This window comes from Cetorhinus maximus, chromosome 3, assembly GCF_964194155.1.
Source record: "Cetorhinus maximus chromosome 3, sCetMax3.hap1.1, whole genome shotgun sequence".
Lineage (NCBI taxonomy): Eukaryota > Metazoa > Chordata > Chondrichthyes > Lamniformes > Cetorhinidae > Cetorhinus > Cetorhinus maximus.
This window is the reverse complement of record NC_135881.1, coordinates 45068312-45095207: the sequence shown is the minus strand read 5'-3', so window position 1 is coordinate 45095207 and position 26896 is coordinate 45068312. Positions and strand designations below refer to the sequence as shown.

General features: G+C 43.0%; 1 protein-coding gene across 5 annotated transcripts in view; it reads right to left on the bottom strand.

Annotated features, from left to right (window-relative positions):
* Window positions 1-26896, bottom strand: part of mpp7a (MAGUK p55 scaffold protein 7a) — a 524619-nt gene that overhangs the window by 148378 nt on the left and 349345 nt on the right. For all 5 annotated transcript variants that reach the window (XM_078537871.1, XM_078537888.1, XM_078537875.1 and 2 more), the window contains 4 exons: window positions 20034-20165; window positions 18128-18209; window positions 17926-18011; window positions 10791-10865 (listed from right to left, as the gene is read on the bottom strand). In XM_078537871.1, the coding sequence (XP_078393997.1) occupies window positions 10791-10865; window positions 17926-18011; window positions 18128-18209; window positions 20034-20165 (375 nt within the window). The remainder of the gene's footprint in view (window positions 1-10790; window positions 10866-17925; window positions 18012-18127; window positions 18210-20033; window positions 20166-26896) is intronic.

Here is a 26896-nt window from a genome sequence, read left to right as displayed (position 1 = left end):
ACAAATTATTCTGAAATGCAACTACATAAAGACCAGAAAAAAACAAAAATACCTGGAAAAACTCAGCAGGTCTGACAGCATCTGCGGAGAGGAATACAGTTAACGTTTCGAGTCCGAGTGACTCTTCATCAGAACTAAGGAAAAATAGAAATGTGGTGAAATATAAGCTGGTTTAAGGTGGGGTGGGACAGGTAGAGCTGGATAGAGGGCCATTGATAAGTGGAGATTGCCAAAAGATGTTATTGACAAAAGAACAAAGAGGTGTTGGTGGTGGTGATATTAGCTAAGATATGTGCTAATGGTGACATTAAGGGTAGAAAGCAGGATGAGCAAGGTACAGGTAGCCCTAGTTGGGGTGCGGCGGGGGGAAGGGATGGAAATAGGCTAAAAGGTAGAGATAAAACAATGGATAGAAATACATTTAAAAATAATGGAAATAGGTGGGAAAAGAAAAATATATATAAATTATTGGGAAAAGGGGGGATCGGAAAAGGGGTGGGGATGGAGGAGAGAGTTCATGATCTAAAGTTGAACTCAATATTCAGTCTGGAAGGCTGTAAAGTGCCTAGTTGGAAGATGAGGTGCTTTTCCTCCAGTTTGCGTTGAGCTTCACTGGAACAAAGCAGCAGGCCAAGGACAGCCATGTGGGCATGAGAGCAGGGTGGTGTGTTGAAATGGCAAGCGACAGGGAGGTCTCGGTCATGCTTGCGGACAGACCGAAGGGGTTCCACAAAGTGGTCACCCAGTCTGCATTTGGTCTCTTCAATGTAGAGGAAACCGCATTGGGAGCAGCGAATGCAGTACACTAAATTGAGAGAAGTGCAAGTGAAATGCTGCTTCACTTGAAAGGAGTGTTTAGGTCCTTGGACAGTGAGGAGGGGGGGAAGTAAAGGGGCAGGTGTTGCACCTTCTGCATGGGAAGGTGCCGTGGGAGGGGGCTGAGGTGTAGGGGGTGTTGGAGGAGTGGATCAGGGTGTCCCGGAGGGAACGATCAGGGTGTCCTGGAGGGAACGATCCATGCGGAATGCCACGGGTGAAGGGAAAATGTGTTTGGTGGTGGCATCATGCTGGAGCTGGCGGAAATGTCGGAGGATGATTCTTTGAATGCGGAGTCTGGTAGGGTGATAAGTGAGGACGAGGGGGACCCTATCATGGTTCTGGGAGGGAGAGGAAGGTGTGAGGGCGGATGCGCGGGAGATGGGCTGGACACGGTTGAGGGCCCTGTCAACTACCGTGGGTGGAAAACCTCGGTTAAGGAAGAAGGAAGACATGTCTGAGGAACTGTTTTTGAAAGTGGCATCATCAGAACAGATGCGGCGGAGGCGAAGAAACTGAGAGAATGGGATGGAGTCCTTACAGGAAGCGGGGTGTGAGGAGTTGTAGTCAAGGTAGCTGTGGGAGTTGGTAGGCTTGTAATAAATATTGGTGGACAGTCTATCACCAGAAATTGAGACAGAGAGGTCAAGGAAGGGAAGGGAAATGTGAGAGATGAATCATGTGAAAATAATGGAGGGGTGGAAATTGGAAGCAAAATTAATAAATTTTTCCAGGTCCAGACGAGAGGTACATAAAGACCAGGTTAGACTTGCCATAAAAAGCTTTTGTAAAATATAGTTATATATTTTTAAATACAAACAATATGGCAATAAATTATTTGTAACAAAATTCATCATTCTTGGTAAATAAGAGTTTTCCATCAATTTTATTTTGAATTATATTACTTTTAAAATGCATGAGATCATTTTGTGAGGTGACCATGTCTCCGTTATTTTTATCCTCTACATAAAACTAGATTAAAACTTTCTTATGTTATCCATCAAGTTAAAATTCAGCACAAGGATGACAGTTCAACCTCAAGAATCTTCCACAAATTTGTTAAAGTCTTTACTCTAAAGTGACTGAGTGGTACAGCCCAAACAAACATGACTAATTCCCTTACCACAACGAGCTGCATGAGTCCAAATCTTAACAGTTAGATCATAAGATGTAGGAGCAGAAGTAGGCCATTCGGACCACCGAGTCTGCTCCGCCATTCAATGAAATCATGGCTGATCTGATAATCCTCAACTCCATTTTCCTGCCTTTTTCCCATAACCCTTGATTTCCTTATCTGATTAAAAATCTGTCAATCTCAGCCTTGAGTATACTTAATGACCCAGCCTCTACAGTCCTCTGTGGTAAAGAATTCCACAGCTTAACAACCCTCAGAGAAGAAATTCCTCCTCATCTATGTCTTAAATGGGCGACCCCTCACTTGGAGATTATGCCCTTTGGTCCAAGACTCACCAGCAAGAGGAAACACCTCTCAGCATCTACCCTGTCAAGCCCCCTAAGAATCTTGTTTGTTTCAATAAGGTCGCCTCTCATTCTTCTGAACTCCAATGAGTACAGGCCCAACCTACTCAACCTCTCCTCATAAGAAAATCCCTTCATGCCCAGGATCAACCTAGTGAACCTTCTCTGGACTGCCTCCAATGCCAGTATATCTTTCCTTCGATAAGGGGACCAAAACTGTTCACAGTATTCTAGGTGTGGTCTAACTAGTGCCTTGTATAGCTTTAACAAGACTTCCCTAGTTTTATACTCCATTCCCTTTGAAATAAAGGCCAACATTCCAATTGCCTTACCTATTACCTGCTGAACTTGTATGCCGAAGGGCCATGAAGGCTCGAAACGTTAACTGATTTCTTCTCCGCCGATGCTGCCAGACCTGCTGAGTTTTTCCAGGTAATTCTGTTTTTGTTTTGGATTTCCAGCATCCGCAGTAGCTTTTAGCTTTTTGTTTTTATTTTTGAACTTGTATGCTAGTTTTTAGTCATTCACGCACAAGGACCCCCAAATCCCTGTGCTGCAGCTTTCTGCAATCTTTCTCCATTTAAGTAATATTCAGCTCCTCTATTCTTCCTGCCAAAGTGCATAACATCACATTTTCCCATATATTCCATCTGCCACGTTTTTGCACACTCACTTAACCTGTCTATATCCCTCTGTAGACTCTGTGTCATCCTCACCACTTGCCATCCCACCTATTTTTGTGTCATCCGTAAACTTGGCGAGAGTACATTCATTTCCCTCATCCAAGTCATTAATATATATTGGAAATAATTGTGGCCCCAGCACTGATCTCTGTGGCACTCCACAGGTTGCCATCCTGAAAATTCCCCCCATATCCCAACTCTCTGTCTTCTATTAGTTAGCCAGTCCTCTATTCATGTGAATATACTACCTCCAACACCATGGGCTCTTAGCTTATTAAGTAGCCTTATGTGTGGTACCTTGCTGAACGCCTTTTGGAAATCCAACTATATTACATCTACTGGTTCCCATTTATCCATCCTGCTTGTTATGTCCTCAAAGAATTCTAATAAAATTGCCAGGCATAATTTCCCCTTCATGAAGCCATGCTTTCTCTGTTTGCTTATATTATGCATTTCTAAATGCTCTGCTATTATGTCCTTTATAACAGACTCAATCATTTTGGCAATGACGGATGTTAAGCTAACTAGCCTATAGTTACCTGTTTTTTGTCTCCCTCCCTTTTTGAATAAGGATGTTACATTGGCAGTTTTCCAATCCTCTGGGGTTTTTCCAGAATCTAAGGATACTTGGAAGATTACTACCAGTGCATCCACTTTCTCTGCAGCTATTTCCTTTAATATCCTAGGATGCAACTCATCAGGGCCAGGTGACATATCGGCCTTTAGTCCCATTAGTTTCCCTTGTACTTTTTCTCTAGTGATAGTTATTGTATTTATTTTCTCCCACCATTTTGCCCCATGATTATTTAGTATTTTTGGCATGCTATTAGTGTCTTCTACCGTGAAAGCTGATGCAAAGTATTTATTCAACTCCTCTGCCATTTCCTGGTTCCCCATTATTATTTCCCCAGCCTCATTTTCTAAGGGGCCAATATTGACTCTCTCTTCCTTTTTATATATTTAAAGAAGCTCATACTGTCCATTTTTATCTTACTTGCTAGTTTACCCTCAAAGTTTATTTTCTTCCTCTTTATTTTTTTTTTGGTCATCTTCTGTTGATTTTTAATTGTGAGCAAGCAGATGATAAAAGTATAAAATTAGTCAAAACTGAGTGTTAATTGACTGTCTCACTCAGAGACGCTATCAGGACGGCCAGTGTGGGAAAGGGGAAAAAAATTATATTATAGAAAAAACATTCTCCTGAGGTCGGGATCAAGATGTGCAGCCTGACATCACTTTGTCCTTAGAATATTATTCAGCACATGAATTCTTCATGCTGTTTACCACAAGTATTTGCCAAGGGCTCTACTTGGTTAATCCATCATATGAGAATAACTATGATGGAAGAAATCAAAAAAGTTAGCATTTCTGTTCTAGCTGATCCAGCTAAGAATGGGCATTGGTCTCTTTCCCCCTCTTTCTCTGAGCCCAAATCAAAGTAAAGTTCCAAGTTGGTCTGGAGATGCATCTACTCCGCTTATTCATTTCCCTGATTTCAATAATTCCTATGTGAAGGGAAGCAGTTTAATATTAGAACGAGGATTCAAATACCAATCTGAACCCATGAACCGAACAGCTGTAAGGATTATTTCACAGTCATAATTCCTCCTCCCCTGTAAAATCGTGATAGATAAGGTTCAAAGAATTTAATGCATGTTATAAAGCATTATAAATTAAAACTCTATTCAAATTCCTCATTCCTGTCAAGGGAAATAATATTTGAGCTAAGCAATTTGACAATTCTGTAATTCTTACCACCATCCCAAGTGGGTTGGCAGTGGATCTACAAGGTAGCGAATGTCAGAAACAGTTACTTCCTTTCTTTTCCTTTTCATTAATCTAATCTGACATCTGAGCTATTGAAGGTTACCCTAAATTACCTTGTGGGTCTGAGGAGAACCATTTCTATCGTATGACCATCACCAAAGCAACAAATGCTTGACTGGTTTTACAGGCTGCTAACCACAAACACAACAGTGAAGTGAAAGCATTTATTGAGTAGCACAAACACTCGAGTATTTGTGATATTTGACAAAAGTTCCTACATGTTTGGAGGCCAGACAGGGAGACTTTGAGAGAGTAAGCAAATTAACAATAACCCCATTTATAGCACAAAACGGGTTTCAATATTCTGTACAACCTGGCTTCATTACTGTCAAATCAGCTCCTTTTACTGCATTATTGGATCCAGGAATACAACAACCTGGCATGCGCAAGATTTGTTGTACACAAGTCTTATGCATATAAACTTAGACGAAAGTAAATTTATGCTATCATTGTACTGGTCACTTTTTACAACTATATATACACATAAATAATTTCTTGAAATCAGGACACCAGATAAGCTGTTTAGTTATGGAACAAAGGAGCCTATAGAAATCTACATATGCTAATGATGACATAGACCCAACAAAAGATGGGAACTACAGCTGGTGACACTCAACATAAGAACGCACAAGAGGTAGGAGCAGGAGTAGACAATATGGCCCATCAAGCCTGTTCTGCCATTCAATACCATCATGGCTGATTTTGGGTTTCATCTCCACTTTCCTACCTACACACCATATCTCTTGATTCCCTGAGACATCAAAAATCTGTCTATCCCAGCCTTAAATAATGTTCAATGATGGAGCATCCACAATCTTCATCCTTCACAATCTTGCGAATTCCAAAGATTCACAATCACAAGAACTTTCTCATCCCAGTCCTAAATGATCATCCCTTTAGGTACCCCAGCCAAGGGAAACAACTTCTCAGTGTCCACCCTGTCAAGACCCTTCAGAATAGTGTATGTTTCAATGAGATCACCTCGCATTCTTCTAAACTCCAGAGAATATAGGCCCAATTTACTCAGCCTCTCATCACAGGACAATCAATCTCAACAATCCTCTTATCCCAGGGATCAATCCAGTGAACGTTCACTCTACTGCCACCAATGCAACTAGATCCTTCCTTAAATATCGAGACCAAAACTAAACACAGTATTACAAGTGTGACCTCACCAAAGTTCTGTACAATTGCTGCAAGGCTTCTTGGTTCATGTACTCCAATTTCAATGTAATAAAGGCCAACAGGCCATTTATCTTCCTAATTGCTTGTTGTCCCTACATGCTAATTTTGTGTCCTTTTTAAAAAATTGTTCATGGGGTGTGGGCGATGCTGGCTAGGCCAGCATATATTGCCCGTCCCTAATTGCCCTTGAGAAGGACAATTCTTGAACCGCTGCATTCCATCTATTTCAGGAACACCCACAGGGAGTTCCAAGGTTTTGATTCAGTAACAGTAAAGGAACTGCGACATAGTTCCAAGTCAGGATGGTATGTGAATTGGAGGGGAACTTACAGGTGGTGGTGTTTCCGTGCATAAGCTGATCTTGTTCTTCTAGGTGGTAGAGGTCGAGGGTTTGGAAGGTGCTGTCGAAGGAGCCTTGGTGAGCTGCTGCAGTGCATAAGGCCATACGACATAGGAGCAGAAGTAGGCCATTCGGACCATCGAGTCTGCTCTGCCATTCAATGAGATCATGGCTGATCTGGTAATCCTCAACTCCACTTTCCTGCCTTTTCCCCATAAAACTCGATTCCCTTACTGATTAAAAATCTATCTATCTCAACCTTGAATACATTTAACGGCCCAGCTTCTACAGTCCTCTGCAGTAAAGAATTCCACAGATAAACTACCCTCTGAAAGAAGAAATTCCTCCTCATCTCTGTTTTAAATGGGCACCCCCTTACTCTGAGGTTATACCCTCTGCTCCTAGGTTCTCCAACAAGGGGAAACAACTCCTCAGCATCTCCCCTGTCAAACCCCCTTAAGAATCTTACATGTTTTAATAAGGTTGCCTCTCATTCTTCTGAACTCCAATCAGTACAGGCCCAACCTACACAAGCTCTCCTCATTAGAAAATTCTTCCATATCCGGAATCAACCGAGTGAACCTTCTCTGGACTGCCTCCAATTCCAGAATATCTTTCCTTAGATAAGGGGACCAAAACTGTTCACAGTATTCTAGGTGTGGTCTAACTAATGCCTTGTACGGTTTTAGCAAGACTTCCCTATTTTTATACTCCATTCCCTTTGAAATAAAGGCCAGCATTCCATTTGCCTTCCCTACTCCCTGGTGTACTTGTGTGTTAGCTTTTTCGGATTCAAGCATATGGACTCCCAAATCCCTTTGTGCTGCAGCGTTCTGCAGTCTTTTTCCATTTAAATAATATTCAGCTCCTCTATTCTTCCTGCCAAAGTGCATAACTTCACATTTTCCTACATTATATTCCATCTGCCACTTTTTTGCCCACTCACTTAACCTGTCCATATCCCTCTATAGACTTCTCGTGTCATCCTCACCACTTGCCTTATCACCTATTTTTGTATCATCCGCAAACTTGGTGATAGTACATTCACTTCCCTCATCTAATTCATTAATATATATTGTGAATAATTGAGGCCGCAGCGTCTTGTAGATGGTACACACTGCTGCCATTATATGTTGTCAGTGAAGGGAGTGAATGTTGAAGATGGTGGATGGGGTGCCAATCAAGCGGGCTGTTTTGGCCTGGATGGTGTCGAGGTTTCGAATGTCACTGGAGCTGCACTCATGCAAGTGGAGATTATTGCATGAGACTCCTGACTTGTGCCTTGAAGATGGTGGACAGGCTTTAGGGAGTCAGGAGATGAATTACTTCGTTCAGAATTCCCATCCTTTGACCTGCTCTTGTAGCCACAGTGTTTATATATCAGATCCAGTTCAATTTCTGGTCAGTACGGTGATAGTGAAGTGATGGTAATGCCTTGAAGGTCAAAGGGAGATGGTTAGATCCTCTGTTTTTGGAGATAGCCATTGCTTGGCACTTGTATGGCACGAATGTTACTTGCCACTTATCAGCCCAAGCCTGAATATTGCCCAGGTCTTGCTCCATATGGACACAGACTGTTTCAGTATCTGAGGAGATACGAATGGTGCTGAACATTGTGCAAGCATCAGCAAACATCCCTAATTCTGATATTATGAAGGGAAGGTCATTGATGAAACAGTTGAAGATGGTTGGGCTTAGGACACTACCCTGAGGTACTTCTGCAGCTATGTCCCAGGGCTGAAATGGTTGACCTCCAACAAAAACAACCATCTTCCTTCATACTAGGTATGACTCCAACCAGTGGAGAACTTTCCCTCTGATTCCCAATGACATCAGTTTTTCTAGGGCTCTTTGATGTTACACTCAGGCAAATGCAGCCTTGATGTCAAGGGCAGTCACTCTCACCTCACCTCGAGTTCAGCTCTTTTGTCCATGTTTGGACCAAGGCTGCAATGAGGTCAGGAGCTGAATGCCCTAGCGGAACCCAAACTAAGAGCAGGTTATTGCTGTGTAAGTGCTTTGTCGATGGCACCTTCCATCACTTTGCTGATGATCGAGAGTGGACTGATGCGGTGGTAATTGGCCGGGTTGTATTTGTCTTACTTTTTGTGGACAGCACATACCTGGGCAATTTTCCACATAGCCGGGTAGATGCCAGTGTTGCAGCTGTACTGCAACAGCTTGGCTAGGGGAGTGGCTAGTTCTGGAGCACAAGTCTTCAGCACTATTTCAACTGGTATTGGCAGGCTAAATTCATCCCAATACCCTGTTTTCTCCCCATAATTCTGCAATATTTTTCTTTTTCAAGTAGTTATCCAATTCTCTTTGAAAGTTATGATGAAATCTGCTTTTAGCACCCTTTCAGGTTGTGCCTTCCTGATCATAACTCACTGAACAAAAAAGTTTCCCTCATCCCCACTCGGGTTCTTTTGTCAATACCTTAAATCTGTGTCATCTGATTACTGACCCTTCTGTCAGTGGAGGTGATTTTTCCTTATTAACTCTGTCAAACCCTTCATAATTTTGAACATCTCCAGTAAATCTCCCCTTAATCTTCTGTGTTCCAAGGAGAACAATCCCAACTTCTCTAATCTCTCCACACAACTTAAGTCCATCACCCTTGCTTTCATTCTAGTAAGTCCTCTCTGCCATCTCTTCAAGTCCTTGGCATCCTTCCTCATGTGTGGTGGCCAGAAATGGACACAATACTCCACAGAGGAGTGATTTTACAGAAGTCCAGCATAACTTCATTGCTTTTGTATTGATTAAATTTAAATCATTTCACACCTTAGGACATGCTATGGTTATAATTCATTTGGTCTTTCTTACTATATCACTGTATGTGTATTAAAACTGAATTAGATTCTATTATTCTGATTGTGAATATTTTTGAACTCTAATTAAAACTTTACACATGGGGCAGAATCTTCTGCCTGTCAGGCAGGCAGGTTGAGAGCGGGCATGGGAGGGCATGGAGCCGACTGCCACCCGTGATCAGCTGCGCGCCATTTTACGTGGTTAGCCCACCCAGCGTGACGAGCGCCCGGTAGCCACCCTGTGCGGGTGGGGAGAGGGAGAGTCAGGGTCTGCGCTCTTTTGCATATGCACGGAGCATTAAGTTCAAATTGAACGTTCAAAATAAAGGAAGATTAAAATTATTTAGACATATCCCCTCATGTGACAGTGTTACATGAGCTGGAACATGTTTATGAAATATGTAAAAAATATTTATTTATTTAATAAAACCTTCAGGAAACCTCATCCCACCCGTCGGTGCGGTTTCCTGAAAAACACAAAGGCCACTTGGGTTCTTCGCCTGCTCACCAACCTTAAGATTGTCAATTTTCTCAATTAGTCTCCTAATGGCCTTAATAGTCCTTTGACAGTTTGGCGGGCGCGCAGCTGCCTCTGGTGCGCACCTGCCGAACGAAGGATCGGAATGACGCGCGGTGACGTTGGGACGCACGCCCTATGTCACTGCGCTGACGTGAACATTCTGGTCATGATCTTGGACAAAAGACATTTATAGGATACTTCTTCAGAAATAGAAATTGCATCTCCAACTGAGCCTATTCCAAAATTTACTTTACAGGGTTGTCTCAGATGGTGTTCTTACAAGACATGGTGACCTATTAAAATGGATTTTGTCCTTGCTTCTAGGAAATAACTCACCAGGCACAGGGAAGAAGAAAATTTACCCTCCCTCAACGTTCTTGGTAATGATTGAATTGCAGTCACTAAAGGATTCGATAAATATTTTGCATTCAAAATCATGAGCAAGCTCTAAATTGAGCTTCAAAATGCATGCATCTCAGTCTTAATAAACACAGGGACGCATATTCATTTTTCAACTAATTCTCAGTAACTGACAGCAAAATTTTAATATTTTAAGTATCATCTAATAAATGCCAAAAAAATACAATAAAATGGATTACACTAGAAACAAGATCAGAATAGTGAACAATGCTTCATAGTTCCACCGTCAACTATCATAAGCAAGGTCTGTCGGTGTGGTGGAGGGTGAGGGTGAAGGTCTTTTGAACCAAATATCTAACTTGCTGTACTGAAAATCTGGCATCCAAACTTTGAACTTTTAAAAATGTTTATTAGTTAATGTTATAATTAGGTTTATGGCAGGACCTGGCAGGGCTGATCAGTGTGTGCATAGTATACCACTATGTGCACTGGAACATCAGCATAAAAAACACATTTTTATATAATGCACATACATATATAGTAACAAATTCCATCAACAACCTTGTTCTATTAAACTAACCTCAAAATCTGTGATTCAAATTGGTTGTTTACAAATAAAAAAAAGAGCAGAAAGAAGTTGATCATTTCTAATACTGTCTTGTGAACATGCTGTAATGGATTCACCAGAATCAGTCTAAGCCATGTCATGTTTAGGAAAATAAGGTCTGTTCGCTTAATCATTTTCAACTGGTTAACATACTTACCTTGCTTTCTTTAGTTGGAATCTCCTCTTTAATGCCTGGAATTATTTTAAAAGTTATTGCTCCTTGTGATTGAGCCTAGACAAAATTGTAAAATGGACACATTAGTAAATAAGCTACAAGTGCAACAAGTAATAACTTACAAAACGAAAAAAAGTAACCAATGACATAATGGATTTTAAAAAGATTAAAATAAGTCTGTTGCCATTTATGGCTTTTTAGGATCTTTTAATTAATGGTTCTTGTAAGTGGACCCATCATCCAGAATCTGTACACTTTAACCTTCCAGAGATGCATTTTTGTAAGCGAAATACCTCACATCTGCTTCCTGGATTTATTATAGATTTTCATCAAATCGCCATGCTCCCTTAGAAATGGTGAATGTTACCACAAGGACCGGATGTTTACAGATTCAAGCAAATAATAACCACATAAAAACAAATAGCAGTATGATGCTCAGCAAGTAAAATTAGTATCTAAGTATAACAAAGAAAATATGTGCAATGGGTTAATTGCTCTCAAGCCTAGCTTTTGTTTTAGTTTAAATGCCTATCAAATTGATAAATTATATTCTTCATATTTCACTATGAATTCCAACTTTCAGCACAATTATCTGTATCAAAAAAACTAACGACACATCTCCCAAAAACACCACAAAACCTGCTTTTAATTCCAATGGTGTTGAAAGGTTTCTATGAAATATCAATTGAGGCCTCATCCTAGGCCAAGAGAAGGTTTGTTGCAAGAGACAAAAACAATTTGTATGCTGATGTCAAACAGCTTTTGATATCCACTCAACAATATCTCCAACTTTGAGCTGGTGACTTTTTCATGTCACACAAATGGAATGAGGAAAAAGCTGATAAAAGTATGACGAGAATAAAAACTGGAAGTAAAATTATGTGAACAGGAAATAATATATAGATTGCACAGTAGTCTGCTAAAGCTGCCAGGAAGCCATGAGTGAGCTGGATATATCCACATTTACAGTCTTCTTCTGTAGCATACCAATTCATGCACGACACATACTATCTGCACAGAGGGATTTGAAGCCAAATCGGGCTATAACACTAATGCAACATGAAAAAGCATACCATTTTCACATAGTAAACATGGGAGTAGGAGTAGATTATTCAGCCCCATGAGTCTGCCATTCAATTCGATGACATAGATCTCAATTCAATTTACCTTGATTTCAAATTGCTAATAGCCTTAAGTAACAAAAATCTATGAATCTCAATTTTGAAATTTTTCAACTGGTATAGTCTCACCAACATTTCGGGGAAGAATTACAGCTTTCCACTACCCTTTGGGTGAAGAGTTGCTTCTTGACAAGATCCTTGATATAGCCAAGCTCTAATTTTAAGGTTATGCCCTCTTGTTCTGGACTCCCAAAAAGAGGGAGTCTTTTTTCTCCATTTGTGCTGTCAATTCCTTTCATTACCTTAAACACGCCAATTAATGCCATCCTTAATCTTCTACTTAAGGGGATACATGCCCAGCAGTATATGTAACAACCTCATAATTTAATCCTTTTAGATACAGCATTGTTCTGGTGAATCAGTATTGCGATTCCTCCAAGGCCAGAACTATATGAAGTACTTCAGATGCAGTCTAACCAAAGGGGAGAACCCTGTCGGCAGGGTTATGCAGGGGTGGACGTGCAAGCAGCCGATCACCGCCTGCGATCGGCTGGGCACCGCCATTTTACATGGGAGGGCCAACTACGGCCCGCCCAGCGTGACGTGCGCCTGGAAGTGCTGACCGCTATCTGTGCGGGCGGGGGGGGGGGGGGGGGGGGGGGGGGGGGGTTGCCTGAGTCGGGGCTTGTGCTCTTTTGTCAAAGAGTGGTGAAATCTCCCTGAGGCACAGAGCTGCTTCAGGGAGATGATTAAAATTTTTTAAACTTAAACTAAAGAAAAAAATTTTTTTTAGGGCATGTCCCCTCATGTAAAACTGTCACGTGAGCTGGGACGTGTCTATGAATTTTATTTTAAAATTTTTCAAACCTTTAAAAACCTTCATGAAACCTCATGAGGTTCCATGAAAAATGCAAAGGCCGCCTGGGCGCTTCGCCTGCCTTAAGGTTGGACGGGCAGCTCCGTTTATTGTTTTAATTGATAGTTAACTGGCCTTAATAAGCCTTTGACAGATTGGCGGGCTTGCAGCCAACTTGGGTGCGCACCCACCGAACTGAAAATCTGAATGATGCGCTGTGACGTTGGGACGCGCGCCTGACATCACCACGCGTCATTTCACGCCTCGGCAAGTGGGGGCGGGCCCCGCTCGCTGAGCCGAAGATTCTGCCCAAAGTCTATACAACCGCAGCAGAGTTTTCACCTCTTTGCATTCCAGCTTCATGGAAAATAATTTTTTTTTATTATTTCAATTATTTTTGTACCACTCCACTAGTTTTTAGTGATTTCTGGACAATTGGGGAGATGATGGTGTAATGTTAACGTCACTGGATTAGTAATCCAGAGGCCAAGCCTCATGCTCTGGGCACATGGGTTCGAGTCCCACCATGGCAGCTGTTGGAACTTGAATTCCATGACTTAAATCTACTGAAAGTGAGGGCAGAATTTTCCGTGCCCGCTGGTGTTGGGTGTCATGGCAGGCGTGAGCAGACAATATGGCGCGAAGGCCAAAAATTAGTTTCACAATGCCGGAGGGAACGTCATTGCAATACATCAGCATATCCTTATAAGCTCAGCTCGACGGAATCATCGCCCCCACGCTGGATCATCTGGGCACATCAGCTTGATTGCACACAGATGTGTTTCACAACTGAACATAAGCGGCATGCAGCTGACGAGCTGCACTTTGCTCGGGACTTTGAGACTTGTTTGCCTACCTTGCTTCAGGTAGCACGTGTGGTCATCAACGCCAGGCTTCGCAGGCAGCACTACTTTTAGGGAGGCTCATGGACAGGTCTCTACTTACGAGACTAGCCATAAGACGGGGTTGGCTTTTCAACGGCTGCAGGGCTAGGTCTTGCTTGGTGTAGGGGGAGAAGTGGCCTCAGGCAAGGGAAGAGTCTGCAGGATGAAGGATGTACTGGGGAACGGGGCATCCCAGGGTGTGCGTGGGGACACATGTTGATCTGTGCAAGTGGCCTCAAGAGGGTGAGGGCTGAGGGAGCAGTCTCCAGAGGAGATGAGGCCAAATGGAGATGTGAGGGTGTTTGTGAGAGGGCGAGTAGTGATGTCCCTTGAGCTGGCAGTGAGAGAGAAGCCAGTGACTGTGTGATGAGTTTGTGAGGGTGTAAGTTTAAAATTGTGAGATGGTAGCCTTACCCTGGCGGTAGCGATTAGATCATTTACACTCTTTCTGCATTGGATGGTGAACCTCTTCTGTGCAGCGTTGGCACTGACCACCACTGCCACCGCCTCCCAAGTCAGAGTGGTGACACTGATAGGCCGCCTGTGGCCAGAGCAGGGGTGAAAGACATCACGGCAGGCTCCAACGGTGTCCAGAAAGTGTCCCAGGAATGCGACACTAAATCGGGGGCTGCAGTCTTCTTCCATTTGGGGCCATGTCTTCTGTGCAGCAGTCCTGGGCTTGAAGCGCTGAAGGGTGTGAGTGTGGCTGCACTTTAAATATGGCGCCATGCGTGAGGAAGCGGCGAGGTGACGACGTAGCGGGCGAATTAGAGGTTTCCCGCCAGCAAAATGCATGTTTCCTGGGAATGCATGATTAATGAGGTGGGACTGGGACAATACAGCGTGAAACCCGCCATTGTGGCTAGTGGGCACAATGTCCTTTTTCCCACCCGCTATCGCACTTGGGGTGGAATCGTTCCAGATTTGCACTGGGTCTTGATAATGGTAACCATGAAACTGGCATTAATCATCATAAACATGCATCTGGTTCACTAATGTCCTTTAGGGAAGAAAAAGTGCAGTCCTAACCTGGTCTGGCCGACATGTGATGCCAGACCCCCAGCAATGTAGCTGACTTTTAAATGCCCCCATGAAATGGCCTAGCAAGTCATTCAGTTCAAGGGCAATTAGGGATGGACAACAGATGTTGCCCTTGGCAGCGACGCCCACATCCCACAAAAGAATGAAGGAAAAGAATGTATCCCCAACTCTCTCTGCTCATTTATGGTTTCTAGTTTCTGAGCATTTGGAAAATATTCTGTTCCATCAACACTATTTACTATGCCACCTAACAGTGCCTTCAGTAAACTGGCATATATGGTTCTCACTGAGAGGATGGCCAACTAAGTTTTGTACAGAGACATACAAACTCTGTAGTCCCAGCAGTGCTGCTGAGAGCAGTGGTCAATGCTGGGACTACAAGCAAAGCCACCAGTCAGAGCCCAGTGGGACAGGTTGATGCGGGGCTGTGCAACTGGGACAGGAGGGTGGGTTCTTGATGGAGAGATCTGGCAGGATGCAGCAACCAGAGGCAGGGTTGGGGGAAGGCTAGGGGTAGACCTTGGGAGGGATGCCCTGATCTGAAAAAGAGGTGAATGATGGAGGCATCCCCATTCAGCAACCCCCCCCCCCACCACCCTTTCCTGCCCGATGTCCAAGCAAAGTGATCTGCCGGCCCTCCACCCCATCCCTGAACTCCTCCCACCGGCTGGAAAATAATGGCCGGGAGGGAAGTGGCCCTTAAATAGCCAATAATCGGCTATATAAAGGCCTCAACTGGGGCGAGGATGGGCAGCCTCACTCACCCCCATAAATTTGTGGACAGGTTTGGTGTGGGCAGGAAAGCTACCAGGGGAATTTTACGAACTCCCGACCTGTAAATCCGCCAGCAGAACACCATAAAATTCTGCCCTAGAAAAATATCAGTTAAAATCTAATCTTCAGTCACCACATTAGTGTTTAAAGTGCTTTGAAAAATTTCTACTGCAGCATCCTTACTTCTCATGAACTCAGCCATTCCCTTCTGTGTTCTAAATCTAGACTTTGTTACATCTAGATTTAGAAAATTACTACTTTCTCTAGATAAAAATAATTTGATATGTTTAACTTTACAACATGTCTCTAATTACGCCACCTTCCATTCTAAGACAAAGGTTGGACTTCATAACACAACCTGACGCACCCAAAGAATTTTTCTTTTGCCTTATGATTAATGTCAGTTTATTTCCCAACCTGTTTTCCAACTCTGACTTTTTTCCGTTTCCTACTGTACAAATATATATTCTCCAATCACCCACTTCTCATTTCCTGAAAAATTATTTTGGATCACAACTTCTTGAATCAATATACTCCCTGACTCTGAGACATATGTAACAAAAAAAAGTAATGAAATTCCAAATGCACCTAGTGGGGGTGAAAATGTTTTTTAAAAAACAAATCAAATCATTTTGCTACAATCTAGTTTACAGAGCCAACAAAGTTTTCAACCACCAAAAGAAGCCAGTCTTTTGTGCCTGTCATGGCTTTTCACTCGAGTAATCCAACATTAACCTCTCCCCACTCTACCACAGTCCTGTATCTGTCTCTAATTTTTTAACCCAGTTTTTCATTAAAAAATTCAGTCTCAAATATTCATTGTGGAAAACATTCCATTCTCGAGCAACAGGCTGTATCAAAAAAAATCTCTAACTTCTCTTCATCCGGTGACCATTTTAAATTGATAATCCCTCATCACTGGCTCCCCAATCAGAGAGAATAAACGCTTCTTTTCAGCTCTAACAATCCATCATACTTTTAAAAACCTCCATTAAATCTTCCCTGCTTCAGTGGAAATAGTCCATAAATCTTGTCTGTTCTCATAACTATGGGTGTTTTTCTTTGACATCATCCTGGTGAATCTGTGCGGCATGCTTTGTATGGCTTTAATCTCCTTTCTGTGGACACAGGGTTAACAGTGTTCTAACCATCAGCTTGGATAGATTTATCATTACATTTTTGCTTTTGACATCTGTACACTAATTCTAAAACCCACAATGCTCCTGGCCTTGCCACGGCTTTATTAACCTGAGATTGCACTTCCAAGAAATTATGTATTTGAACCCTCTCTCTTTGAAGGTGACCATTCCAATCCTAATGAGAATTTTATAATTGATACTATAACAGGTGGTGAAAGCCTAAAATAGCAAAAATGTATGTGCAAGACTTCAGATTGCTGGAATGATTCAATGAAAATGAATTGAAACCAGAAAATGAAAAGGGAAGAATGTAAATTTAGAATAATGTTAAAAGATGTGGACATAAGGCATACCTTAATTAGAAAAATTGAGAAACATAGCACAACTTAAACAATTAGCAAGCCTCAAAGGTCAAAATTATTGTATTATGTGAAATAAACCATAAAGGTCAGTGAAGGTAACCACAACAGACAGAATTGTTGATAAAATCAAGATGGATCCAAAAAAATAAATCAATGTTCACCATGGATAAATAGTTCAAGAACAAACAGATCAGTTAAGACATACTTGGTATAAATATTATTTTGGTGGTGTGGGGGTGCAGTGGGAAGAGCTGGCAGGGAAATGAACTGACAGGTATGTTAAATCAATTCTAGGAGTGAAGTTTATGGACAAATTATGGTCAAACTTGCATAGGTGTATATGATCAAGCACTTCTTATGATGAAACGCAAAGCTCTATCTTTCCAGGCCATCTGGTAGATATCAGAATTTTTCAGAAATTGAGTAAGTTGATAGGAGTACTACAGTCATTACAGCACAGGAGGCAGCCATTTAGTCCATCGAGTATATGCTGGCTCTCTGTACAGACTCTGGATGATAGGTTTTAACTGGCCTGTAAATGAAGGGACACTATCTGACAACTTTGTGCCGTAATTAGATACCGTAGACGTAATTAGGCTGGTCAAAAAAAAGGAATGACTCAATAAACTACATATTAGTTAATTCCCTGTTGTTTATGCCAGTCATTAATTACTTAAAGGAGGGCATTTCTATCAGTTATATAATTTGCTAATTGTACAAGGCTAGGAGGTCAGGTGTTCAAAGTAGAGGATTCGGAGAGATCTGAACAGGGTGCATGGATGGAGTAATGAGACATGAATTTGGATGTAGATAAACGCAAGATTCTAAGTGTATAATGAATAGGAAATTCCTGGCAGTTTGTTGAGGATGGGAGGGGAGAGGTGTGGGGTGAACAAATGAGGAACTAAAACAAATCAAATGTGCCAAAGGACATACATACCAAGATCTGAATGATTTCCTCAGGTCTTTTATCATCAACTACAATTCCATTAACTTCCTTCAGCTCGTCTCCAATATGGATGAGACCTATTTTAATAGAAAATATTTGAGCTACGTATAGAAGCAGCAACATATGTTGCCCATTCTCAATGACTATATTTTGAAAATGCTTTCACAGAACTGCACAAAGGAGTAAATTGTACCACTTCTGTCTGCAGCCCCTCCACGCATTATTCTTGCCACAACAATAGCACCAGTGCTTTCGTCTCTTCTTATTGTTGCTCCCTATCAATCCAGAAAAAGAAAATGGACAAAAATTCTTCACCAGTCTATTTAATAAGCAAAACCAAGACAATAATATAATGCTAGTTTTCAAAATAGTTACTGAAGTCAAAACTCTGATTTAAAAAAGTAGCTACATTTCTTTTGTCAATATCTAAAAAATCTAAACATTAATTAAAATGAAACTCCCTGAAGTAAAATTTTGTCCATTACATAAATAATATGTTTTCAATAATTATGATTACATTTCACCAAATAGGCGCTGAGGCTTCGACATCACAGTTAGATATTTTAAAAAGGCACTATTTGCTGAAGGATTAACATCCATGAAATGTGACAGCCCTTCACTGAGTGGGTGAAGTAAATGTTTATAAACTTGAATAATGTATATTTCAGTAATGGCAAATGTACAATTAAATTTCTAAACAATGCACTGGATGCAGCTGACTCAAATTAAGGCAGGAATTTCAGAAAGAAGTTTGTGAAGGAATCTCAATGATTGACACTGAAGTTTGCATCATAAAAAGAGAGTCCTGAGGTTGTAGAATATTGATGAAAGAATCAGATTCAGGCCATTTGCTTTGTATGCCAGTTACAATTTATCTATTTTCACCATAAAACGCATTGTAGAACATCAAACTTTAAAGCCTATTTGGATGAAAATGTATTTTTGATTACTTTAATACTTTAGAGACCAATAGATACATATCACTGTCCAATAATTTTTGCCAGTTTCCTCAATTCAATTCAAATAATTTTAGAAATTTTGAGCATCAGTTCAGAAACAAATAGAAAGGCAATTACTGATTTCTCAGTAATACTATCTCTTGGGCACATAACAAAAATCTAGTAAAAGCTGCCAGTGCAGCTTGGAAAAAACAAAATGCTAGAAATACATAAGACAGGCAACATCTATGGAGAGAGAAACAAAGTTAACATTTTACTTTGATGATCTCTCTCTCCACCGAAGCTGCCTGGCCTGCTGAGTATTTTCAGCCATTTAAGATTTTATTTCAGAAATCAGCATCCTTAGTCTTTTGGTTCAGCATATTTTGGAATGGGGTTAAAGGAAGCTTGCATCCTTAATATAGGAAAACATCCATAATCAGGCAAAAATTGACACATGGCCAAAGGAGGAGATATTAGAAGGGCAACCAAGAGCCTTGTGAAAAAAGTAGCTTTTAAAGGAAGGTCTTAAAGATTTAGGGAAGGAATTTTGGAGCTTACATCTAGGTGGCTGATGTAAAAACACAAGCTCCAAGAGGTAGTCTTGGAAAGGCAACAAAACTGTTAATCAGTGGAGCGTGGACTGCAGGGAGAGAACAGTAATCAGCTCACCATGCATCCATCTGAGTACACAAGTCAAGTTCTGCTCTTCATTCCGCCAACCCCCCCCCCACCCCCACCAGCCCCCGCCATAATTCTGCAGCAATGTGAATGGGCACTGTAGAAACAACTGCATTCCTCACATTATTGCTCAAATACCATCACAGTGAATCTGGAACTCCAATGTAAAGAACTTTGTTCAAACAAATTTTAGGTTTGTGTGGTCTCAGTCAACAACTTAGATTTATGTTTAAATTCCACAAACTTTATCCCATTTCATCTAGTTACAGGTAATATGTGGCATACAAGTCTCCGTCACAAGGCGCATGTAAGTAGATAAATGTATGGCATGTGAGACAAACTAAAGTTAGTAAGTTGCTAAAATGAAGACAGTGTGCAATGCTAAAGGATAATTCAACTACAGGTGAACATATTGTATAAGGATCTAATGCATCTACGAAACAACAAAAGAGAGGATACAATCTAAAGATGTCACTTTACCAGGGGCTCTTTGTTTTTGACAAGTCGAATGATTTTCACTGAATCTTCATCATCATCAAGATCATCTGGCATAGGGGGTAATATAGGGTCATAATTCTTCATAGCCACTGTGTCATGAACCGACAGTAAAGCCTGCAAATATCCAGTTAATAAACCATCATGCGTTACATAAAACACTTTTTAAAAATGACAGGCAAGAAGGAAGATGTTTATTGCTTGGCTTCATAAATTCACGAACTGTTCACATTTAGCCTCGTATAAAAACAGATGTTAATTTATACAACAGCTTTTCTTGAAAAGCAGCATTGTTGCTGATGAAATATATCTCTAGGTTTTCAAAATCTGAGGTTTGAATATTTTACCCCTACTCCTGTCCTTCATCTAAACAGGTATTTCAATCATAATAAAAACAGAAAATACAAAAAATACTCAGCAGGTTGGACAGCATTTGCGGACAGGGAAATAGAGTTGACAGGCGGAACCTTGTGCTGCTCCCGAGAGCAGGAAGGCAGGCGGAAGGGGAATTTAATTTAGCGGGAGGCCAAAAATCAGCTTCCCGCCGACAGGGTGAACTTTTGCAATTAAGTTCTCAGAACTTTAAAGACGGGTCGAGCTTCCCAAGGGCAAGTGTCAGGAAGTCCTTTTGCATGTATTTGCATACAATGCATGCTCATGAAAAGGCATGCCAGAATTAAGTTCCCCTCCCAATTAAGTTATCCTTGAGTGAGAAATACGACTGCATATAAACGGCATGCAGCAGGCGAAGCAGTCAATCTGCTACAGTCGGAGTGAATCGCCAGTGTCTTTTTCCTCATTGGGGAGCGTTGTTCAATGATGCAATGACCAGGTACGGGACAGGGAGGTTGGCCGGGGGAGGGAGGGAGGCAGGCCGTCCCAGTGCAGGGAGGGAGGCAGGCTGTCCAGGGCAGGGATGGACATAGGGGTGGAAATGAGGGTGCAGGGACGTGGGAGGGAAGGGTCTTGAATGCTAGGTGTTGGAGTCCTGTTAATGGGTTGGAGGTGGGTGGCGACGGCAGAGGTGAGCTATTTCCTGGGAGGGATGGTGGGAGAGAGACGGTTCCAAAGTGCAGGGTCAATGCCGTCTACAGTGGGATCCTGGGATTTGAGCTGAGGGTACTGTCATCAAAGGGAACAGTCACAGTGAAGGGGCGGGTGGGGGGGCTGGGGAGTGGGATGTGGTCGGGTGGCAGGTCCAGGGTCATGGTGGGTTAGTGAATGGTCTCATGGCTAGGGGATGGGGGGGGGGGGCATGGAATTGGATACAACAGTTGGCGTGGATAAAGGGCCAGGGTGGGCATGGGAACGGTAACAGCTGTAGGTTCAGAGAGGGGAGAGAAGTCATGTGGAGGATGATAGCCAAATGTGTGCAGCAGGACCTGCAAAACAGTGCATTCTCCCGCAACCTCAGGCATCTGTAAAGAAAAACAAATCTTCCTACTGGCTCCAAAAAACCCATGTGCATGCCATATTGAAAGTCACAAACAGTCTTATTTCGGCACGGATGCGCTCATGTCACTGGATACAAATGAGTACATCGTCCTGCAGAGAACTCTTCAAGGTGGGCCCATGGGCACAGGTGCATAGGGAAGAATAGCATGAGTAGACCATTTGGGCTTGGGATTGCTCCGCCATTCACCTTTATCAGGACTTTTCTTATAACTGTTTTCCCATTTCCCTCAATAACACCATACCTTTATCAGCTAGAAATCTATCAATCTAATAGTTGAGCATGATCAATGACAATGCCTCCACTGCCCTATGGGGTGTAGACTTCTAACCACTCACCACCCTTTATGTGAAGAAAATTCTACACATCTCCGTCCTAGATAGCCTACCTATTACTCTGAGACTGTGACCCCTGATCCTTTCCTACATCGACCCCGCAGAGTCCTGCAAGAGGTCTTGATGCTTCATATTAGAGCCTCGCAGTCCGCTGTACTATCGAGCTTACAGGCCCATTTTCCTCAATCTCACTTCCTGGTATAATCCCCCAATCCCTGGAATAAGTCTGGTGAACCTTGGTTGCAATCCCTTAATGCGAGGTCTATCATTCTTTAGGTGAGGAGACGAACAGGACACACAATACTCCAGGTGAGGTCTCACCAAGGCTGCAGTCAACTGCAGCCGGACTTTTGTAATCCTACACTCAATCTCTCTTGTAATCAAGGCCAACTTGCCAGTTGCCTCCTTATTTGCTGGCTGAACGTTATCTTAAAATTACTTTTGAACAATGACAGCCAAGTCAGTTTGGTCGTCCACACCTCTATTTTCTCAACAGCTAGGAAAGCCTCTGGTTTTCTATTCCTCAGACCACATTGGAGAGCCTCACGCTTTTCAGCCTCACACTCCATCTGCCATTTTCCTTGACACTTAGCCATTTAACTCCCCTTGGGGACTCTTTTCATCCTCCTCACATCAGGACAACAGCAGCTGGAGATGCAATGGCTTTGCATCATTCTCAGAGCTCAGAGCCTAATGAACTCAAACTGATGGGTTGAATGATGCATGCGCCCAGGCTTCACATTCACAAATGATGGCCAATGCTTAGACATCCTCATGTCAGAATAATCAGTGATTACAATGCTGATAATGTGAGACAAGTGTCTTGGTTGTAAGACATAACAGGACCTGATGGGGGACAAATTTCCATGCCTTTAAATGCTCCCAACAAAGCAACTAGCAACAAAATAAGAATGCAGCAAACTTCCAAACAGTGCAAGGAAACATATGTTTGCAAGTTAGGAAAATTTCTAGTGGTTGAACACCGGTTCCACCTCTGTGCCTTCAGAACTTCTTTATCTTGCTTTTCCTACCGTTATGCCTATGTGCAGCCCCAACAACCATAGCTGAGGTGGAGGCAGTCAGCTGACTGCTATGCCCTCTTGACTATGATGACTTTGGCAGGCATCCTCTGGTAACCCAAGGCTGAAGGACCCCCAGCCTGCTATAGGACTCTTACACAGGCGCAGGTGCATCCTCCGTGGTCTGACGTGCTGAAGGCAGGGTAATTGGTAGAGGAGAGGTTGAGCTGCAGGACATCCTTGGAGTGTACTGCGATGAGCCATCCAGGGTGCCAGATGATGCTCACCCTCTCTGTGGGTGCCTGATGGCACCTCTCTTACTCCTTGTGTAAGGGGCACCTGGAGGGAGGTCAAGCTGCCTCGTACCACCACCCCCCACCCCCCATCTTGCCTTGTCATTGATGCACTACAAACATAGCTAGAGCAACGGAGTGTAGGTCCGAGTGCATATCCGGCACCCACTGTGTTCACTGCAGACATGAGTTTCCCAGGGGATCGCCAACCTTTCCATGGGCACAGCCAAATACTTGCAAGCCAAAGCCACGACAGCAGGCGCAACATGAACTGACTCCTCTAGGCTTCATTCAAGTTTGTGTATGGCCTCTGGCATCTCAGCCTGATGTTTCCTTGCTTGTCTCAGAATCTCCAACAGTTCTCTTGTAGCTGAATACAGAGGTTCGTCATCTGCATATGGCTGAGCAGGGTCTTGACCTCCAGCAATCCTCCCAGTGTCAGAGACTTTGCCTGTCACTTCTTCCGTCAGTTGTGGACCTATGTCTGTGACGTGCTCACCAGATCATAACCCTGAGCCTACTCTAGAACGTGTACCCACCGAGACGAATGTACCTGCACTAGTGGGGGGTGCAGTTGAATGCTGTGATGGTGCATCCTCTAAAAATTCTGAATCATCATCCTCAGAGGTGGTGCTTGAGGTGGAGTTGGAGCTGGCACTGCAGCTAGGATTAGGCTGCCATCTCTTCTTGTTCTTAGTCTTGTTGCGGTGACCCACAGTGGTGAACAAAATGAATTAACTGATGGTTGTGCTCACTCCCTTCTCTGAACAATGTTTCACTCATTAGTCCTATGTGTCTATCCATCAACAGCAGACTGGAGGAATCCTCACCGGATTGCGAGGAGTGTCCTGTTTCTCCATCCATGCAGGCTTGGTCCTGGTCCTCCCTGACAAGTTCAGCTGCCTTCTCCTCAAAGGGCACAAGGATGCTAATGTCTGCAACACCTCCAGTCTGGGAATGCTCGTGACAATAGTGCGTGTTTTTCTCCTGCAGACAGCCTGTCCTGCAACTGAGATAACATTGACAGCACCAAGTGGCTGCCACACATTCAGTCCACATATTCCATCTGCTGCTGAGGCTTGCACATGGATCCTCCTATCTGACATCCCTCTGCACTCCCACAGTTACTCTGCCCGATGCCCCTATGAGTGTCACGTTGGAGTAAGTAGACGGTGCCACTTAGCCTTATGGAGCGCAGGAGATCATTCATCCTCCTCCTACACTAGAGCCAAGTTCTGGTGTGGGCCCCACTAGCGCTGATCTGCGCTGCAACCTTTGTCCAGGTCACCTTACTCTGACAGGAAGGCCTCCCGCTAGCTGCCCTGGGAAACAATACATCCCACCTTCCCTGGACAGCCTGGATGAGAACCTACAGCAAGGCATCGCTGACCCGTGGGGCCACACGTTGTCTGCTCTGAGAGATCTCTGGTTGGAGGATGATCCACAAGACTGTCCTCTGCAGTCACCATTGCCGGGAAGCAGTCTGGTAAGACTGTCCTCTGTAGTCACCATCGCCGAGAAGCAGTCTGGGAGGAGTGTCCTCTGCAGTCACCGTTGCCATGAAGCAGCCTGGGAAGAGTGTCCTCTGCACTCACCATCGCCGGGAAGCAGCCTGGGAGGAATGTCCTCTGCAGTCATTGTCGCCGAGTGAAAAAAAACAAAGAGTAACATCACAGGAAAACTGTTGGTAAGTAACTGCTACTTTGAACTACCTATTCTAAGTTGATTTCAGATTAAAGGTGACTACTGGGGCCCAGGATCGGAGGCCTAATACTTCAGCTTCAACTCAGCAGAGAGAGCGAGTTCCAGTTGATCTTAAAAAGTGTATTTTGAATCTCTATTCTAACTTGCTTTAAGATTAAAGGTAAATGGGAAAAATATTTTACAGATTGATAAACTAAAGGCCAGTAGAAAATTTAAAAACAAATTGAAAAACTAATTAAATAAAATAGAGATGCAAGGCCAGGCGATGTGTTGTAGCTGCATGATATGGGAGCTGGTGGACCCCCTTGTGGTTCCTAGTGACCACATCTGTAGCAAATGTTGGTTGCTCAAGGAACTCCGGCTCAGAGTTGATGAGCTGGAGTCTGAGCTTCGGACACTACGACACATCAGGGAGGGGGAGAGTTACCTAGACGCTGTGTTTCAGGAGACTGTCACACCCCTTAGATTAACTACCTTAAATTTGGCCAATGGTCAGGGACAGGAGGGTGTGACTATGAGTGAGGCAGGTAGAGGGATCCAGGAAGTAGCACTGCAGGAGCCTCCGCCCTTGCCCTTATCCAACAGTGTTGAGATTCTTGCTCCCTGTGTGGACGAGAGCGGGGACTGTAGGGAGGATGAGCAAACTGACCGTAGCACCATGGTACAGGGAGCAAAGAGAAATGTAGTTGTAATCAGGGATAGTAGAGTTAGGGGAATAGATACTGTTCTCTGTAGCCAGGATCGAGAGTCCCGAAGGCTGTGTTGTCTACCTGGTGCCAGGGTTAAGGATATCTCATCTGGGCTGCAGAGGAATTTGCAATGGGAGGGGAAAGATCCAGTTGTCATGGTCCACATAGGTACCAGCGATATAGGTAGAATGAGGAAAGAGGTTCTGCTGAGGGAATACAAGCAGCTAGGGGCTAAATCAAAAAGCAGAACCAAAAAAGGTAATAATCTCCGGACTACTATTGGCGTGGGTCTATAAGATTAAAGAGGTCAATGCGTGGCTCAAAGATTGATGTGGGAGAAATGGGTCTGAATTCATGGGACATTGGCACCAGTACTGAGGAAAGAGGGAGCTATTCCGTTCGGATGGGCTCCACTTGAATCATGCTGGGACCAGTGTCCTGGTGAATCGCATAACTAGGGTTGTAGATCGGGCTTTAAACTAAATAGTGGGGGAGGAGTTCAGTTGCATGGAAATATAAAAAATCTTAGTTTAAGGAGAGGGTAAGAGTGCAGGTTAGTGACGAGGCTGATTGTTACCAAAAAGTGAAAGGAAAGGACAGAGTGTGTGAACGCCATATTGCACCAAAGAATCATATAAGAGTAGGGTAAATTGACAATAGGGCAAACTTAAAGGCTTTGTATTTGAATATGCGTAGCATTCGGAATAAAACTAATGAGTCAACAGCGCAAAGAGAGATATATAGGTATGATTTGGTGGTGATTACTGAGGCGTGGTTACAGGGAGAACAGGTTTGGGAGGTGAATATCCAAGGGTACTCAGTGTTTCGGAAGGATAGGCAGGAAGGAAAAGGAGGTGGTGTAGCTTTGTTAGTAAAGGAAGGGATCAGTGAATATCCAAGGGTACTCAGTGTTTCGGAAGGATAGGCAGGAAGGAAAAGGAGGTGGTGTAGCTTTGTTAGTAAAGGAAGGGATCAGTGCTATAGTGAGGAATGATATAGGCACTGGAGAGCAAAATGTAGAGTCAGTCTGGGTAGAAATAAGAAATAGCAAGGGAAAGAAGTCCCTGGTGGAAGTAATCTATAGGTCCCCAAACAGTAGTCCAGCAGTAGGACACAGTATAAACCAGGAAATACTAGGAGCATGTAAGAAAGGCATGGCAATAATCATGGGTGATTTTAATATGCATATAGACTGGGCTAATCAAATTGGCAAGGGTAGACTCGAGGGAGATTCCATAGAGTATTATTAGAGATTGTTTCTTGGAGCAATATGTTGTGGAACCAAACGGGGAGCAGGCTATTCTGGATTTGGTTTTGTGTAATGAGATGGAATTAATTAATGATCTCATAGTAAA